The 20367-nt window shown below is 42.5% G+C and overlaps 2 protein-coding genes across 2 annotated transcripts; one reads left to right on the top strand and one right to left on the bottom strand.

The window, feature by feature from the left end:
• Positions 1-47: 47 nt before the first annotated feature.
• trmt61b (tRNA methyltransferase 61B) lies at positions 48-3553 on the bottom strand. The gene is made up of 7 exons (XM_084482000.1): positions 2558-3553; positions 2327-2429; positions 1744-1937; positions 1511-1602; positions 980-1173; positions 265-351; positions 48-139 (listed from the first exon to the last, which is right to left on the bottom strand). The coding sequence occupies exons 1-7, from the start codon at positions 3365-3367 to the stop codon at positions 105-107; spliced, it is 1515 nt and encodes a 504-aa protein (XP_084338126.1). The 5' UTR covers positions 3368-3553; the 3' UTR covers positions 48-104.
• A 1166-nt stretch (positions 3554-4719) lies between these two features.
• Positions 4720-20038, top strand: wdr43 (WD repeat domain 43). Its single transcript, XM_084482053.1, has 18 exons — positions 4720-4928; positions 5711-5845; positions 6053-6174; positions 7511-7631; positions 8514-8632; positions 9149-9251; positions 9369-9433; positions 9523-9682; positions 9850-9936; positions 11072-11197; positions 11402-11551; positions 11686-11772; positions 11868-11899; positions 12044-12107; positions 14131-14244; positions 14823-14889; positions 18976-19034; positions 19128-20038. Exons 1-18 carry the CDS (start codon positions 4722-4724, stop codon positions 19266-19268), a joined length of 1959 nt encoding a protein of 652 aa, XP_084338179.1. The 5' UTR covers positions 4720-4721; the 3' UTR covers positions 19269-20038.
• The last annotated feature ends 329 nt before the right edge of the window (positions 20039-20367 follow it).

Consider the following 20367-nt stretch of genomic DNA (forward strand, 5'->3'; position numbering starts at 1 on the left):
TGATTTGTTTGATGTACACACATCTGAACAAAAATTAAGGGTTATAGGTCACAAGTCATATTTATTAGTCAAAGTGTACAATAAACATGTCATTTGCAGTGAGGCTACTGTACATATTTCCGTAGTTTTACCAGGAATGCTGAAAGTGAAAAAAAGTGAAAACAAAAGCAATTTAAAATCATGAAATCAGTGTGCAATATCTCACATTTCACATGTGAGATTTTAGATTTGAGGATGAACTGCTGTATTCAAACGGTTTGTCACCTGTGTGGCTCAACTGCTCCGGGTGTGGTCTGCTAATGTAGGGGACGCTTCCAAATGGCCGTGCATCGTTAGCAGCAGTCGACTCTCCTGAAAAAACAACAACATTTAGATGAAACAGGATCTGCGTGATCCTAATCTTCCAGTAACACCATCTGCACCTCTATAGAAAACACATTCCTTAACATGTCTGATCAAAAATTCCCCTTTTACACCGACAGTACCAGCTCAACTCGACGCGACTTAGCGTGGCACGACTTGGTTTGTTGCATCATAGCACGCATACGCAAAACTGTGACACATACGCATACCACAACACATAAACAGACAATGCTACACACAGGAGCGTCTCCACCTCTGTCACGGCCCACGGCGTGTTCTTGCACGCTGATCCTGCCACGTTCAATAATCAATCACTATTGTTGACTGAACGCTGATGCTAGTATTGAAAGATGTCGGGTGTCAGGCTCGGACGTCACGCTCATCATTGTTCGTCCAGTGGCATCACTCTCTGGCCAATCAGTGGCCAGCAGCAGTTTACGTCACACAAAAGTTTCAGATCAGCTCTCATAGAACCTCGACGGAGGTGAGACTAAAAATGTACCAGGTACCAAATTTTGGCGATCGAAACGCAAAAAAAAAGGCCAGTCGAGGCGAGTTGAACTGGTACTCTCGGTGGAAAAGGGGCAAAAGATGTATTGAAAATCCTTCACTTCACCTTTTGCCTCTACTCCACATAGCTCCTTCTTGTCCTCGTTGGACAGGGGAGACTTCCTTGTGCAGAAGTCCCCGTCTTTTTGGCGAGCCGGTGCCACCAGCCAATCCCTGATGGGCACCTCGATGATGCGCTCACACAGCAGAGGAAGGGATGAGCAGCGGATGCCGTCAAGTAGATCGACGACTTGTGTTATACTATAGGATGGATATATGGGTGACGTTTGTCAGTATGGCCCAATTAAAAAAGAAAGCAGACAAAAGCATAGGCAAGTACAATACTTGATCAATACGGAATAATGTGTTATCATATATACTGTAGATGGTGTAAGGGCAATTCAAAAACATTCAAAATACATATTAAAAATAACATTGAAATAACTAAATATGAGATCACACCTTTATTCTCAATAAGGGCTTTGCACAACTAATCAGCGAATGTTGTGTGTGGACATCTCCCTGTTGTTTACGTCTCTTTTTGGATGTGACATATAATCCTCTAATCTACTCTAGTGGGGAAACTCATGTTACACACTTAGCCAAGTAGACGGCGCACACAGCCCCGGGGTGGAGATGAGGAATTACCGTGGGCAATACCAACTGGGGACTGATGAGATCTAGAGCAACCTGCAACAGACAGAATCCATGTCAAAACCTCATGAATGAAATTTCACCATAATGTGCTGGGTTATTATAAAAAGCAACAACAACAAAAAACGCTCAAAGAACTGTAGTTTGTAGCTTTGCACTTCTGCTGTTTAAACCGACCGAATGGAATCCCCGTCCGGCGAGCAGGGAGGAGGCGGAGCTCAAGTCAGCCTGGTGAAAGTGAACGTTGTCGGGCCACTCCTCCCCCCCATGCCGCCGGGCCCACGAGGACCGCCAGCGCTTGTAGTTCTTCACCGATCTGCCGAGGTGGTCTTCCCTGACCTCCACGCTCAACACTGTACCCTTGGAGCCCACTGCCGTGGTGCAACACACACACACACACACAAGAATAATAAAGTATTTTCACCCCCAGTGTAGAATTGACTTCATTGATTCCATTTTAGAAGGCTTAACACAGTTCCTCCACTATTTAGTAATTGCTTTTTCTGCGACTGATTTGTGAGTAAGTGGTTAAACAGCGAAGTAATTTAGGATTTAATTTAAATTGTAGTCAGGGTTTACCTTATTTGGCAACAAAAAAATCCATTTAGTTTATTTTTATTACTTGAGAAGTCGTTACCACAGCAGGTGTGCATATCAATTTCAGTTTCAAGTGTTAACGTCTTCTTAAAACAATTGATGCATGTTGTATGCATGTCTCATGTATGTATTAAGCCTAACGTATGTGGCTGGTACTACAGACCTGCTCGGGACAGGAAGAGTGACATCGCCCCGGACCCTGACCCCGACTCCAACACACAGTCTCCCTCAACCACGTCCATCATAGTCAACATCATGCTGGCATCCTGGAGGGAAATAGAAATGCATGGATACAAATGTTACAAGGTTGAGTCTGTAATGAACTGTTCAATAACACACCATGACAGCGAAAGATATTTGTAACAGTAGGGCCATGAACCTAAACAAACAGAACCTTTGGGTACGCTATTGCTGGTCCCCTCTTCATTAACAGCACATAATCCTCCAGGCTCGGACGGCGAATGAGGATGGGAGCCCAGTGTGTAGTCCTCATAATCCGGCCCGAGGGTCGCCCTGCCATGTCATCGTGGTTTATGGTACCCCAGGAGCTTTGCAGACGCACTCCCTCCTGGAGTTGGAACATCTTCCTAAACTCCACCCGACCTTTCTTGCGAAACTCAGCAACAAGCAACTCCCCAAACTCGATCATGGTCTCCCGAGGGAGAGATGTTGGCACTGGCATGTTAGATGGAGTTCCACCGCCTACTTGGTTTTGCACGTCACTGCAATCTGCAACAGTCCCACCATTAGATAGATGTGCAATCTCTTCTTGGGGAATTGTGAATTCGTTTATGGGTGTATCTGAATCACAGATTTTGTTTTTGGTGTCGTGGCAATGTAGGACAGATGGGTCTAGGGTGTTTGCATCCTCAGTTACATCCAGGCTTTCACCAGTTCTCCCCTCATTACAGTCTCTTAGCTGTTCCACTTCAGGTCCAAGGGACTCCTGAGGTAATAACTGACTAATTCTCTCCAGTGGAGAGAGGGGACGTCTTCTGACTAGTGACACATCTCGTCTTACTTTTTGGCTGTCGTCCTCGTCCATCTTATTAGTACCTACGGAAAAACGTCTTACTTCCTTGACCCTTGACTGTACATTGTATTTATGCAGCTTCCTATAACTTTTGTGTCCAATACTGGGTATTCGATTTCGGGCGAGCGTCTGCCAAAGAAAAGCCCTTGCCATGGGCATATGTATAGACATGGTTTAAATTAACAGTTAATGATAAATATAAAACTATACCTAAACAATAGAGTAAACTACTCCATGCAAGTTCTAGTCACAACGGCCAAGAAAACAAAGATACTATCTATTTTTTTTTAAAAGGTACAGACTTTTGGATTGCTACCACAATGCAGCGCATGAAAGTCAAGTAGGTCTCCAACGAAGGCATTGCATCCGGCAGCAGAACGTCATGTTGCCCATGCAGCAAGACGAACAACGTCATCAATCTGCGACAACGCAGGCTCCGCCTCCTGTGCGCAGTATCAAATCAGAATCAGATCTTGTTGCACACAGCACACAAAAGTGCAATTATTTGGCTTGGTTCATGAACAGCCACATAGCAGCAATACAATATCAAGTAAATAAAGATAAGTACAAATAAAAATATGTGAAAAAATTATTAGCAGCATAGATATCAATAATAAATAACAAAATTAAATAAAGTAAGTAATAATAAGAGACTAAAACAGTGGTAATAAGTAATGAGTAATAATAATAATAATAATAATAATAATAATAATAATGAGGTGTAGTAAAGTCTTTGTAAAGTGTAAGTGTAAAGTGTTCAAATGGTAGTGGTACCAGCCACAGTGGATTATATTGCAAAAATGCTGCAATTTACCAAAAATGTATTTAAATAACAGTTTTGGTAGTGTTTGTGGGGTTGGTTTGGGGGCAGTCAGTAACCATTGTATTCCAGCAGAGGGTGACATTGGTTCTCTGTGAAATATCAAAAAAACTAAGAAATACCAAAAAGTGTATACTTGTGTTATTATTATTAAGTTTTTTCAACTATTATTATTAATTAACTGTGCAATGTGTCTTATTGGTGCAAAAAAATGTATTCGTTTTTTTTTATTGCAAGGTAAAACAGCACACACAAGACTATTGTGACTTCTCAGAAGTTATAGAGGGATAACGTTATTGCGTATATTAGTGAGGGTCAATTGTGTTACTAAGTGTGCACTTATACGATTAATTCCTAAAAATCAAAGCACTGTCCCCGTATAGATAATACCCGAGTTGTAAACTGGGATGCTCACCTCGGCACTCAGCTGCTTCTTTGTTTTGCTGTGGATAAGCCAAATCGACAAACTGAGTAGTTACAATTAATTACAATTCACTACATACTCCCATGTAGTAGTGAAGCCTTGTATTTGATTTAAAACTCAAATCGAATATTGTTTCCCAAAACGGCTTAGATTTTTTTAAGACACACCCATTTGTAGATAGTAGCCAATGGGAAGGCCGTAAACTCCAGGGGAAATGCGCCTGCCTGTGAACGCTCACACGTGGTTTTTCCAACCACGCAGACTCACGCAGTACTGGGGAAATGGCGGCTGACGGTGGCAGCACCTCGCTTGGACTACCCTGCGTTTTCTCACCTAAATCACGCCAGTATCTAGCCCTGTGTGCCCAAGATGGTAGATTAAGAATCTGGAATACTGATAGTAAAACACTTCACCAAGAATATGTGCCTTCTGCCCATCTGAGTGCCACTTGTACCTGCATAGCATGGGGACCATGCCGGACAGTCAAGGTATGTGGGGTAGCGGTACTTTAAAATGCTTAGGCCTTGTGGAAATGCATTAGTTGTAACCGGGCGTCGGCAGTTAACCGAGTATATTGTGTTTTATTTTGAGCATAGGAGTGACTCCTCTGATAAGCATGTGTGTGTTAATGTGAAGATCATCTCGCGTGTGACACGGACAGGGCTGGGGTTAGCAGCGGTGGCCACGTTAGCAGCTATTAGCTGGCTATGTAGCGCCTGCGGGAAACGCACATGTTGGTCCCACATGGTTGGGTAATTAGTTTTCAATTCAGAAAATGCTGCTCCAAATCAGTGTTTGTCGAATGAACCAACCCCACTATGTGTTTGTCTGTTTTCAGATGAGCCGCTATATAATGTCTCGCCTCGTTGATGTCTCATCTGTCGCTTGTAAAAGTGTGCATTTGGAAGTTAGCGTTAGCTACACAAGGTTTAGCTTTCAAGCTAACATGTTCCACCATGACACTTGAAGCCATAGATCACTGACGTTTAAATATACTAAGAAGTTAACGCAATATGTCCTAATACGTTAAGGGTTTATATCCTACCGAGCAAGATTGCTGCCCCTGAATAACTTTTTGTCCCCAGTGATATTGGCCACTTCAGCATACACCGCTTTGACATTTACTTCAAAGCAAGCTGAATATGGTCTATCATTGAGTTTTATTCCTTCATTTCCTCATCATTTTAGGTCAAATACAAGCATCAAAATATGTTTCTATTGCATTTTGATCTTTTACATCAACTGTTAACTTTGTTTTTGTTTTTTTTAGGAGGGTCCTCAGAGGAAGAAGAGGAAATCGGAGGCAGTGCAGGTGGAGGAGAAGGCAGACCTTTTGGCAATGGGCACGGCGGCGGGCACTGTGCTTATCTACAGCACAGCAAAAGGAGCATTGCACTGCACTCTGGTGAGGTCACGGTACACTTATATTTGTAATGTTTGTAAATCACAAATTATTCCACTGGTAGCCTAATCAATTAAATATATCTAACTAGCCATAACCCCAGTGGTGGGCTGTGGAGAGTTAAGTGGATAATGGCTTGTTACGTTAATTTCTGTGCATTATTATTGTGAGTTGTTTTTTGTTAATGTGGTTTCTTTCTTCTGGTGCCAGGACGGTGGTCATAGTGGAGCGGTGAACTGTGTGGACTGGCATCCCCAGGACGCCTTGTTATACAGCGGTTCAGACGATACTCAAATCGTAGAGTGGGACCTACAAACGGGAAAGTCACGCTGGTCAGTAGCTGCATACTACGCACATAACTTGCATTTTCTAGAACAACTTGTGCCCTTTTTTTATTTGTCTACCCCAATTGATGGAAGGGATGGGAAAGATCTTTTTCTCAGGCAAATAGCTGGCATCTTCCAGCTGTCTTTTTTGAATGCCTTGCATCCACAAGGCCATTTCTAAACCATGCTGTACAATGTGTTGTTGCACATTCATTGCCAATTGTGCATACAAATTTGGGTCACAGTTATAAACGATGATGACTGCTCAACAATAAATCCAACAGCGCATTATGTAAGTTACGTAGTAAGTTAAGTGTCGGCCTATTCTGTTATATAGGCTAACTAATGACAAAGGCCCTCTATTTTTGGGCACACTTCAAGGATAGAAAATACAATTTAAATATGTCTAGGGCCTCTGTAGATGTGCGGATTAGAGCTGGCAAACGCCAGTCAGCGATCACAGGTTTGGAAACATTTATTTGAGGAAGAATGTTGTCTTAAGGGAACGATAATATATGATGTATATAGAACAGTAATAACACACATGCCTTTTCAAGATGCACACATATAAGTCATAACACTTGTATATGAATGTACTCATAATTAGGTGCTGTATACGTTATTAACATAGCTATCTATGTAGCCTGATTATGAGGGGGAGTTTAGCCGGGCAATACAATCTCAAAAGTCACAAACAGTTTAACCGTATGATATAGTTAAATTCACTGCTCTAATGGTACACAGAACAGGCTTATATAGCCAGCCGAGCTAGTTGCAAAGGTAATTGGCGAACATATCTAACAAATCTCACAAGCAGAGAAACACTGACTGGGACATATTTACATAAAAGGTCACCAGGGTAAATAGTGGTACCGGAAAAAGCACAAACCTACATTAATACTTTACCAACATCTATAATATACATACAACTTATCCAAAATGGAAGAGTATCACAGCTCCAAGGAAAACAACCCTGCCGTAGATTGATTGTTCTATCCGAGACCGTAACTCAATTCCACTTAAAGTGCCAGTGAAATAATACAGGCAAACTCAATTAGATGGGCAATGCCTTTTATTCTACATGGAGCATGGTTTGTTTAAGATATTAAGTGATTTATTGCCAATGATCCATGGCTGCCTTTGGAAATACAGTCTCATTGCTTATGGCTATTTGTTGCCATGCAACATGTATTGCCAAACCCCCAAATAACCTTTTGGTATTTGATTCAAAGTTTATTCCTGTGTTATTTTAGCTTGGATAAAGAGTCCTGTTTTACCCAATGTTTTATTTGGGTGATGACAATTGAGTTAATGTATGAATGTGTGTGTTCAATGTGTTCAGCAAGTGGAAGGCGGACCGTGCAGCAGTGACCAGTTTGTGTGCGAGCCCTGACGGCAAGCTGCTGCTTTCTGCAGGACAGACCATCAAGATGTGGGACTTGGAGACTAAGGAGGTGTATAGGGTGAGCGTGGCAGCTCTTTGATACTTGACACAAATGGATCTTTATTCCTGGGTGTGATTAACTTCAGCTTGTTTGTCAAAGTGATGACTGTAGACATTTCTGCTGGCACTAATGTCTACCCCAGTTGAATTCTCCCCATAACTACAGCTGTTTTTTTTTGTGATCACATTTTTATTAAGTACACATCAAAATACAACAATACAATACATTGAGTGGGCATGAAAAGTGTAAGGTCCGCCATTTGTCACAGAAATATGTATCCGAAATTCAATAAAATATAGCACAGCTTTGTGACGTAAAGAAAAACAACGATCACCCACCCACACCAATCTAGCCAATACAAAACTACCACAAAACAATTAACATGTAATATGGAAAGGAAATGAAAAGAAAAGGAATATTAAAATGAAAAAGCAACCCAATGCATTCCTGCCTGTATGCAAAGGGTTGCATCCACAACAGCGGAAATGATATAGACAACAGACCGGCACAGACACACACATGTCAAACAAACAGGGGAAAGATGAATTAAAATGCTTGTCATAAGGGGTGGTGATAATTAAGGTTGTAGGGTTACCCCAATAAGCCTTTCAAAGTTTCAGCTGTTGTCTGCCATATGGATAGAGTTTTTCTGGTTTTCCCATAACTACAGCCTGTACTTATTTATTTAAAGAGCTGGTTTGACTTGCTGGCTGAAATACGGCCAAGAGGGAACATCATACCATGGCTCTATCGTTTAACATGTTTTTTCTTTTACCGTGGATTGAAAAATAAGTAAATACACTAATTATTGTTTTGATCATATAGTGTAAGCATCACGGAGAGTCCAAGAAACATGAATGAATAAAACATAGGCGCATTTGCTTTCTTCCCTCTTTTCAGAAATTCACAGGCCACTCGACGGCTATAACGACCCTATGCTTTGCTACCACCCGGCCGCCAGACGGAAATGGACTCTACTTTCTGTCTGGGGCTGCATATGACAGGCTCCTCAGTGTTTGGTGAGTTTTTTGAATGAATAGTATTACTTGTACAATTTGGTGGCCATCTTCTTGGTTTTGGTTTTATTTGAAAGTATATAATTTTTAATAATAGAGATACATGGATTTCTGAAGAAGTGATCCTAACCGGTACAGTGTTTTCAGGCATTCCTATTTTATTTTTATTCGTATAGCCTATCGTACGTGTCTTGTCTGTGGCCTTTCATCATTGCATATTGTAACATTCTTTTCACATCAATACAGTATAAAGACTGCACAGGGGTAGCATGTAGTAGATGCTGGCAGCTAATTAAGATATAGATCAGTGAAGACTCATCCTTAAAGAAATGTTTCCATTTCTTTTTTCCATGTGTTTTTGCATACTTATTTGATCCCTTTCCCTCTTAATGCATTTTCATAATTCAATTGTTTTTACTATTGGATTTTGTTGTATACCTGTCAATTTAAAAGCCCACACTTCATATCAATAGTTTGTGTTACTGCTATGATACTCATGCATTTGTATTTATTTTATAGGCAAGTGCGGGACGATGGCAAAGACAAGAACTCTGTGGTGTCGTTCACATTGACCGACGAACCCCTGCACATTGACCTCTACTCTTCAAACAGCAAAGAGGAGGTCAGACGCGTTGTGCTCTCGTATGAACGCCATCAACAGTTATTGCTGCTACTGTTGTGCATGCGGATTTGGATTGGTTATTCTCCATGATAAGTCTGTCTAATATTCTTTGTGCAGGCAATGAGACTGGCTGTGGTGTGCAAGGATGGACAGCTCCATCTTTTTGAGCACTTTTTGAACGGGTAAGACCCTCAAAGTATTGCTCCTAGCCACATAGCATGTGTTCGCCGCAAGCATCTGTACATTGATTTGCTGTATGTGTTTCTCACAGGCCGTGCAAGAAGCCCCTGTCCCCCTCCTGTACCGTGCAGATGTCGGGCGTAGAAGACTCCCCAGTGCCCATTCCCTTGCTGGCCACAGCCCTGGGCTCAGACTCACGGAGTGTGATGCTGGCCTATGGCAACCACCTTCAGCCTGTCATGGAGAGAGTGGTGAGTACCACAGAGAGCAGTTGAATTACAGCAGCATGTTGTGGGCTTTGTTCAAAAAAATGTCATTTTTATTTATTTATACACTTTTTATTTACTTATTTATTACTTACACTTATTTATTTATTTATTTATACACTGTTAAATCCCAACCACTCACTTATCCGCAGGAGGTGAACTCATCAGAAAGACACATCTGCCTGACCCGGGACGTGAAGACTACTTTATCCCTCTCCGTTGAAGCCAATGTCTCCAAGGTACCACCATCACTGCCCTTTAGGGATGTCACGATACCAGAAATTTAGTAGTCGATACCAATACCAGTGAAATTCCAAGATTCTCGATACCCAATTCGATACCACGGTCAAAAACAAAACAATAAATCCCATTTACTTTATTTATTAAAAACATTTAAACATTACAAAAAACAGTGGCACTGGCATGTAGCCTTCAAGTAATGGATAAAAATAAACCACTATTAACATTACAAAAAAGAACAGTGGCATGTAGCGTTCAAGTAATAATAATAAAAATAAAAAAAAAGAATACGTGCTGAAAGCAGGCAGTCTATGCAGCTCGCGTTTACACTTGCATGCATGGCGGGGTTTAAAACATAACTTCCAACCTAATATTAAGTAATATAACGCAGGTGCGCAAGGCAGCCACAGGAGACGCCAACATTGTTTTCACCCGCTCGGTACCGCGCCGTATTAATTACCAAGTTTTGAAAAGAAAAAGTATTTGAAGCGAATAAGCGACGCTGTTTTTGATTTGTTTATTTGGTTTTGAACGAATAGTTTGGATGCATGCATCGGCTTTGAGTTGGTTTGTTTACTTTGAAATTGCATACGCTCGCAACACGCACGCACGCACACATTCACCGCCGCACCCACTACAACCTGCCGATCTTCAATCAAAACAACATCAAGTAAGTGATGCCGAACGCAGTCGTACCATGCGTGTTTAGAAGCGCAACATTGAAACGGGTCCCGTCTGAAACAGTCGCGCGGCGCAGCGTTCCAAATGCAAAGTACTTCCAGACACGACTCTTACTATTCTTTTTATCGACGAGTCGAGGCGGAGCCGTCGCACTCGCTGCAGCTGCAGTTGCCATCTTCCATGTTCCTGTGTAGGTGTATATGCTGCCCACGTGACGTCCGGAGGAATTGCATCCTCGGTACCTACGGTACTAAGAAAAACAAGTACCGTCACGTTTTTTGAATTTTGGTATCGACTTGGAGTATCGGTTCTCGAAGTATCGGTTCTCGTGACATCCCTACTGCCCTTACCGGCACTTGACTTGCTCCAGCGAATTGCATCTGCTTGGCATGTAGACATTTAGATTTTCTGTGTGGCATTCATGGAGTGAACATGTGGTCAATATTTTTCCAGGTGAAAACGCCATTAGTCAATACCAAGAGCAAAGTGTTGGTCCCAGGGCTTCCTGGTCACCGGGCTCCCATCACCATGACCTCACTAGGATCAGAGAAGAGGAAACTAGGCGGAAAAACGACTGAGGTATGCTTCATTTATCCTTGGTCAATTGTGTATTCTTATAAATTTGCTTTTGAGGCAATTGGGGAAATTGGAACCATACCTGCCATTTGTTTTGGAGTTGTGATTGGTGTTTCGCTATCAAGTTGGAAAGCCAGTTGTATACGAGCCAGTTGTCAAATCGCCCAATACCCTTTTTATACCCACCTGTTCCTTCCCTTTGTGCAGATGTCAATAGAGGAGCGTCTCGAAGAGATCGATCTTTCCACCGTGTCTGCACAGAAGGGCCGGGTGAAAGGGCTTCCCTCCCTCCAGATGGACAACTTTGCAGTGCTTCTGGTGCAAGGCTTAGAGAGCCAAGATGCAGAGATCCTGAATGTAAGTGGGCTTCTGTGTGTGTGTGTGTGTGACGGTCTGTGTAAATCTTAACTTGATGCTTATCTCGAAATAATGTCTTACTGATTCCTAACCCATGTAATGATTACGTTCAACCTGTCCCCTCCTCCTTGCAGAAAGTGTTCCAGAACAAGAAGGAAATGCAGATCAAGAAGACGGTGGCCCGGTTGCCACTCCCAGCAGTCCTGCCGTTGGTAAACCAGGTGAGTCCAAATCACTGTTTCTCAAATTGTATTGTTTTGTAAAAAAAAATGAGGCCTTGGAACAAATATCTAAACTTTAGTTTTGTTTCTCTCAGATCACCAAGAGACTGCAAGGACATCCTTTAGCGTAAGTGAGGCAGACCCTGTGCACTTCATTATCTTGTCACAACACTGCTGGTTCCCACTAGGTCTAGATGCCCACATCATACCGCTGTACAACGCTATGTGAGCCGCTAATGGAGCATGGCTTTGTTTCCCCCTCCCCCTGCAGGGCCATACTAATGGTACGGTGGCTCAAGGCGGTGCTCGTGCAACACACCTCGTACCTGTCATCGGTGAGTCCACCCTGCAAACAGCCTGATGGACTTGACACTGGCCGACGGTTAAGAAATGGGTCATTACTTTGTCGTTTGGCAACCTTGCAGTACTTGGTATTGCAAGTCTTGTGCTACCTAGTAGTACGACTTGTTCAATTTTAAAATTATTTAATTAAAGTTAACTTTAGAAATGATGCAGGCCAGTAATGTATTCTGTACTCCACTAAGTACAGAATAGCTGCAGCAAGTGCTTAAACCATTTTGTCAAGGTTGACTCACGGTATTTTTAGGTCTTAGATATTGGGAGTGCTTTGCATAACACTTTTCATATTTAAATTTCAAAAGACATCCTGACTGCCGGTGGAATTACTGGTATTGTGTGTGCACAATATAAGGCTTTTTATTTTGCCATATTGGCAGCATACATGACAAAATAACACCATTAAATTAGAAACTGGGTTGGCTTGTCTTGGTGTTGGTCAGTTTTCATCTCATTTACCTCAGGATTCAGCTTAACTATCCTACAACCCAGGGCATACACGCCTATAAAAAACTAGACTTTATCAGACTTTATATGTATTAAATGGATATAGGGATTGAGCCATTGACCATTATCAGGTTTGAGCTGCACTAACACATAATTTATCTGCTTACTTTATCTTTGCTATAATTTTTCTCAGTATTCTGTACCTATCGGTACCTCTTTAAGTTCAGTTGCCTCTTAGGTATGGCACACTAAGGGCGTATTCTAGTGATCGGCCGATATATATATATATATTTTTTTTACGTGCCTCAGTTGATGTGTGGCTGTTGCGTTCGCCAATATTTTTTTCCCGGCCTGATTTACAGACAGTTCAATTCGTATAATTGAGTGTTTTTGTTGGACAATGATAAATAAAAGGATTCTGATGTTCCTTTTTTTTTAAATTGAGACTTGTAACATTTGTTATCATCATTGTCATTTTTATGATGTAAATTGAGGGAGCAGAAGCAGCATCAGCTCCAAATATCAGCCAAAGAAAATCGGCAGCCTGTATCGGTCATCGGCTAAGGCTGATGAAAAAAAACAGTATTGGCATCGGCCCTAAAAAAATAAATAAAAAAATAAAAATCTGTATCGATCCCTAGCGTATTCACACAGGAAAGTTCTGAAGTTCGCTCTTTGGTCCGGACCACAACACAATGTTTATTCTTTGGTTTGGTGCGGTTCCTTTACACATTGCTATTTTTCCGTACAGTCCCAGAATTTGTCAACAAACCCACATGTGTGCAAAGATCGTTCAATCATTGGACAAAAAGGTCTGGGGCGGGGTAAAGCGCTAAAGGAAAAAAATAAAAGGGTATGCACCGGTGAAAGTAAACAATCATGGATATCCACCGTGATATACATTGATCTGCGGACCAGTCAAACACCTCCCTTATCCTGGTGCTGAATGTCTTAAATGCATCTGTGTTTTTAATGATTGTTTTCCAGCATACTTTGTGGGCGTCTGCCCAAATATCCAATAGACATTCCGTCTCCTCTTTGCTCCATGTTGAGCCACGACTCATTTTCACCTGACGGTCCGACAATGTGCTGCTAATCAAACAATAATTCCCATAATGCGAGCGGCTGAGCGGGTGCCTGTTACGTCCAAAGAGGCGTATGGTTTTTAGAACTGGATCGGACCGAGGTGTGGTCTCTTTCACATCTCAAGCGAACCGCACCAGCGGACCGAGACCACCTCTCCGGCTGGGTCTCGGGCCGGCTGTTTGGTCCGCTCCCGAGTTCGATGGTTTGAATTCACACCAGCCCAAAAGGTCCGCACCAGGGATTTATTTTGGTTTAGTTCGAACCAAACAAGGCAGGTGTGAATACGCCCTAAGACTAACCCCAAAAAGCCTGCATGTTGACGGAAACTCAAGATGTGTTTTGGCCCTAGTGCAATGCTACTTGACATATTTTTTCATGCCTGGTTTGAACCTCTTAATATTGTTCTTAAATGCTCCCCATTATCAGGGTTCTTCTTCATTATGGTCCCCATGTGTTCCTATTCCACAGCTGCCTGACTTGGTAAACCAACTCGGAGTGCTGTACCACATGATCGAAAGCAGGGTGAAAATGTTCCACAGGTTAAACAAGCTGAATGGCAAACTGCTTCTTCTCATCACTCAGGTAGGCACTTTTGCAAAGAGCTTGTACATTGTGTACCAAAACCGGAAACCTAAACTATACAGTCCCATTGAATTCAACAAAAGTGGAAGGACTAATCAAGGGGGAGACGTTTAGTTCATGACTAAGCAGAAAATGTAGCAATCACAAAAGTTTATTCTGAAATAGGCGGAGTAAGGTTGTAAAAAATCTAAGCACGCCTTCGGATCGAATTTCTGTCAAAATGTATTTGCTTGACTTCAGACCAGATTCAGCGACGGCAGAGAACTGGAGTTTCACTTGGTTATCTCATCTTTAACATGATTGGCTGGTTGCCTTTCTCATAATGCCGTACCCTTTAGTGGAAATCATTTCTGTCATGGACTTAAACTCTCTCCCTATAGCACTGACTGGCCCGGAAGCTTTTGGGGTTTTGAAAGTTTGTGTCAAAGGGATTGAGAAACGATGGGACCCAGACATGATGCTGAGATCCATACCTTTGATGGATTTTAGTACCTTGATTATAATGTGGGAGAGGAGAAGGCTAGGATTTGAATGTTGTTTTTTGCACGTTCAATCTACCTCCTTGTTTTCACCACTAGGTGGCGACAAGCAACAGCTGCATAAACACAGAAGTGGACCGCACTGCTAAGCTGGTCTACGAAGAGGGTAAGGAATACACCACTCCACCACACTGGATGGTAGGAGATGAAAACGTCAGTCCATTTCTTCAAAACCATTGTTTGGTACCCCGGGGATCAGGTCGTGCAGGGATTCGGTCAGCGCCTTCAATGCGGACATTCTGGCTTTTCAGTTTGAAACGTTTTTTTATTTTTTATTAAAGGGTTAATTAAAGACATTTCGTGTCAAAGTGGCTTGCAGAGCAGGGGTTCAATTGGTTCCTGTAATTATCTGTATTCTACTTTTTATAGAGTGCCGTTCTCTCCCAGCGAGCCCTTGAGCAGATGCACTGGCGAACACACGCACATGGAACTCAGCAAGGCACTTTTGAATTCTGTGCAGTCACTCATCCAAAATGCAATCAAGGCTTCTGTTGCCAGGCAACCTGGCCAGCAGCTTTCAGACCCCTATCTGAGCGGAACGCGGCTGTGTTAAGTCTCATTACTGTACTGCAGTCCTATACAAATCACGATCCGCCATCCGTCCTGAGTTCTTTTTATCTGAACATAAAACAACCAGAGTAACATTTCCACCGCAAAAGCAGTTTTCTGAGCCAGTTCAATTTCCTCCAATAGGAAATGGTTTCATCTGCTTCGTCCTGTCACATTGACCATGAGCCTGCACACTGTGCCCACGGCACAGCCGTCTCTGCCGTGGCAAAAGGTTAAAAAAAGTTATGGTAAAATGATCATAGGCCACGTTAAACGCCAAAGGTAGAAAATGAACAATGAGGAGTGGACTGTTGAATATCCATTGCAGTATTCATACTTTGCACGTGACGTCACAACGACTGGCTGGCGGGCAAGAACTCCAGCAACGAAACGTAACATAATCAGGACGTCGCCAGTTTTACCACACGAACGGTCATTAGGTTCCTCTTAGTCCAAATACCTTCATGATGGAAAGATAAGTTCAACAGGAGCATTTGTGCCAGGCATACACATGGAAAACTGACAAATTAGACATATATTTTTGTAGGGAAGCTCCCTGCCTCTGAAATGCGCGAACATCTCCGCCCAGCACTCATTCCACTGTGCAGACTAACGCCTCATACCCACTGTACACGTCCGTCGACGGAAGAGAGTGGGCGTGTCCGACGCATGGGGTAAAACACGATCTGCGTATAACATGCGTATAAAGCGAACTGATTGGCCAACGGATCCGTCGCTGCCTGAAAAGTTAAACTTTTCTCAACTTTTGGACGCAAGAGACGAAGCCGATTTGACGGACGGACCCACAATGCATTTCGGGAGTGTCCCATGTAAAGTCAATGAGATCCGTCGACGGACGTGTACAGTGGGTACGAGGCGTAAATCGCGCAGCATTCTGTAACAGCAACTGTGCGATCATCCCTGCCCTCACACATTGTTGAAATCATATGCTGGATGCTTTAATCTTTCTGTGTTTTTTAGTGAATGATCGGGCTATAATAAGACCACATTGGCTATGTAATCGCGGACAAAAGGGACATTTCATAGTCGATGGTGGAATAGTAATATTCACCTTTGCTTTGATTATGAAGATATTCCTGTTTTTCACCACCCATACGACAGCGTTGTTAACCCATCCGTAGGCTTTCAATTTTTGTGCGGTATCAGGTGACGGATTCTCTGAGATAAATGTAAATAACTCCAAACTCCAAGTCTGGTAGAGTCTTTGCCAGCTTCAAAGCAATGAATACATCACCGGGTGCTGTGTATGGATCACAAGTTCCGAGTATGTTTATCTTCTCTTCGTATCTAATTTCAACATTTTGTGACATATGGTCTAAATAGTTGATTGATTGAAGTATCGGACATCTGCAAGGCTGCAATTCCTCTGGTTGGCCGTTGTTCGTCGCCATTTTGCAAGCGTTTGTTGCCCTCCAGGTAGTCATGGTAGTCACGTGACTGCAAAGTATGAATATGGGACCAAAGCCTACATGTTTGATCTGCAACAAGGTAAAAAGAATACAAAATCTGAGAAGGTATCTTCAATGTTACATACACGATGGGTTCAGACGCTCGTCAAATCAAAGTACAGAGCTACTGTGAATAACCAACTGAGGGTGCCTACTAGGGCCCGGCCGTGTTCAGAACAAGAGGGGAGTACAACAGACCCCCTGTTGTGTTGAATGGATTCTTGGTAAAACAATTCCCAACTTCTGAAAGGGGCAAAGTCTGCAAGCTTTCCTTTTGGATAAATTAAAATAAACTGCGGTGCTAAGCAAGGCATTTAGTTCATGACTAAGGAAGGTGAGTGCTACAGCCTGCAGAATTTCCAAAACGGCGGCGACAGAATGTAGCAATCGCAACAGTTTATTCTGAAATAGGCGGAGTAAGGCTGTAAAAAAAAATCTAAGCACGCCTTCGGATCAAATTTCTGTCAATGTATTTGCTTGACTTCAGACCAGATTCGGCGACGGCAGAGAACTGGAGCATCACTTGGTCTCATCTTTAACATGATTGGCTGGTTGCCTTTCTCATAATGCCGTACCCTTTAGTGGAAATCATTTCTGTCATGGACTTAAACTCTCTACCATAGCACTGACTGGTTCAGAAGCTTTTGGGTTTTTTGGAGTTTGTCAACGGGATTGAGAAACGACCCTACAACTGACTTGACCCTACTACTGACCGGAGAATTGTGTCCTCATATCGTTAACTTGGTGTAATTGGGGTCCAAGCAATCATTAAAATTGAATGGGGGATGTGAAATGTCAAGGGTTAACAACTGTTTTCTTGTTAGAAGGATCCTTTTCACGCCATACATCTGCCACACATACCATCAGCAGAGAAATAGTTTGTCAAAGATGTTGACTTTGCTTAGCAACCGAATACGCTGGGGTTGATAAGTTACCAGACTACTGGAGTGGAGTGATACGAGTGATACGAAAGACGTGAATCGGAGGCAAAAATCCACTTTCCTTGACAGTCATTATATGCTTAGCAATGGTCAATTATCAAAAACGAATTGACCTCCGCAAGTTAAGGTTATCATCCCCCTGTATAATTGGCTGATTCATTAATTCCCTCACTCTCCACCTCAAGCTGGTGTGTGGTGAGCATTCTGGTGCCGTGCATCACCCAAATAGGTGCTACACATTGGTGGTTAGTAAGGTCCTCCCCCCCCCCCCCCCCCCCCGTCACTGTAAGCGCTTTGAGTTTCCAGAAAAAAAAAGCGCTATATAAATTCAATTATTTATTATTTAAATCCAATCATTAACATGATTAACTGAGTCGTGTCTAAACCTTTTAATGCATACGTGATCCATCACCATGCACATTTGCTTCCCGCTGAACTCTTCCCCCCCCCCACGCAGAATGAAATGGATGTCAACAAATTAATTACCTTTTTTCTTTGTTTAGACAAATTATTTGAGTTATATTCTTTATATAAATGGCTGTAATGCATCTTAGATTTAAAATAATTGCATATTTGCACAGGATATCGGTATCTCCTGCCAAATTAAATAAAATATCGTTTTTTTTGCCCCAAAAATCCCATGTTGGGACGTCACCATGTTTGGTGCATGAACAAATGGGGACATGGTCTTTATGCAATATGCACGTTTAAAGGGTATTTAACGTTGATGTTCACACCGTAAGTGCTTAAATGAGATATCTGTATCAAATGCCACATTGAGCTTTTTGGCATTGTGGCTCCTTAAATTATTGCTGACTCTCACAAATAGTTAATGGTGAAAGCGCTCTGTTAAATGTTTAAAACGTTTTATTTGTAGTGTCTGTCTGAAATAGCAATAACTAGAATGAAATTTGACGAACAACATAAGTTAAGTAGTGGAACGTTTTACATTGGGTGAAAATATAGAGCTGATGCTTAATGCGTGTGGGTTGGGTTTGTGCACGGTGTGTGTAAATGGCCTTTGCTGTGGTATTTCAAACGCAGATTATTCCGGTTGCCTCACGTGTGAGGGCTCTTCTAATACGAGATGTAAACTGATTCACCGGTTGCATTATTGCCCATCTGAGCATGCATCTCCTGACGTAGTCATGCGGTGTAGTGCAGACAGGGTCGTGCTTGAGATGTCCAAGACTGCACCAGGTTGGATTAATGGATATTTCCTTGGTCCTCCAGAGTCCTCTGAAGACGACGCCTCCGGGGATGAAGGCCTTCCTGATGATGATAATTCTGATGTGAGTACCTTACCGTCCTTCCAGTGTTGTACACAGATTGTCTTTTTTTTTTTGAGTTATCTAATCCTGTGACCTACCTTTTTGTGTTTTTAGAATTGGGAGGAAGAGGATGATGATGGTGAGGAGGATGGAGTGCTGGAGGGGCAGAACAGCGGTGACGAGGACGGGAGATTGGAGTCCAAAACAAACGGCGAGGAGGACATGGATCATGAAAACGAGAGCGAGGAAGAATAGACGCCAATCGAACACGAATCGAGGGTCGGGACGGGGGAGGGAGGGTTAAAGATTTATATATATACTTTTTATTTTCATGCTTTTGATTTTATCGGAACAAATGATGGTTTTACAGAATTGCGAACAGACCAAGCGCCTCCTCTGAGCCCCGCCATTTCACTGCTGTCTACCAGCACAGACATTGTTCTCTCCCCGGCCCCACCAGCTGGCGGGCTGCGCGGCCGTACCGCCACACTCATAGCTTTCTTTTGTTCCCACCCCCCCATACCGATGTATAAGTAATCTATGGCAAAACTCTACAGCGGTCATATAGTAACTTAACCACCCCTTCGAATTACACAAGACTGAAATGTGTTGATCACTTGATTTTTTTGCCTTGGTCTTGAGTTTCCATACGGTATTCTGTCATGCCTCATCAGTCTCATAATTGTACCGTTGCACCCAAATGCTCATTCACTAATTTGTAGAGCGTGAGTCACCAAGTAAGCCTCTTGTGGTGAAACCAAATTTGCCCACTGGTGTGTAGACAACGTGATGATGAATGCGAGGCCTGGGCTTTGGGTACTGTAGAGCGATGCAGGGGCGTCTGCTCTCCCTTTGTACAGTAAATGCTTGATCAGATGGTGTGGCTGACGTGTCCATAGATCATGACCACGCAAAGCAAATCTGTATGTACAGTGCCGCTGTTTTGTCAAAGCCCTCCACACTTGTCCGCAGGAACAAAAACAATCGTACGTATTAAATGAATTCCTGTTCTGTTGTCCCCTCAATACTGTTCATTATTTGTGTTTTTGTTTTTGGGTTGTTGCCTGTTTTTGAACCCATAGCCGCAACATAAAACAAAATGTGAATTTGCTCCAATTGATAAATAAATGGGTTTTTCCAACAGGCTCCAAGTTCATAACATGAACATATTCATTATTAAGTTACATTTAGTTTTTAAGGGCTAGTCAAACAAGCGGTCCACAATGAATGCCTTAAACCAACTGTGGTGACCTGATAATTGATTCATAGTTCCTTTTGGTCTTCACTGTCGTAATGACTTACCCTATCATGCTATTTTAGCATGAACAAATGCTGATATACAAAAGCGTATGTT

Source organism: Micromesistius poutassou (genome assembly GCF_964030765.1).
Source record: "Micromesistius poutassou genome assembly, chromosome: 17".
Taxonomy (NCBI): Eukaryota; Metazoa; Chordata; class Actinopteri; order Gadiformes; family Gadidae; genus Micromesistius; species Micromesistius poutassou.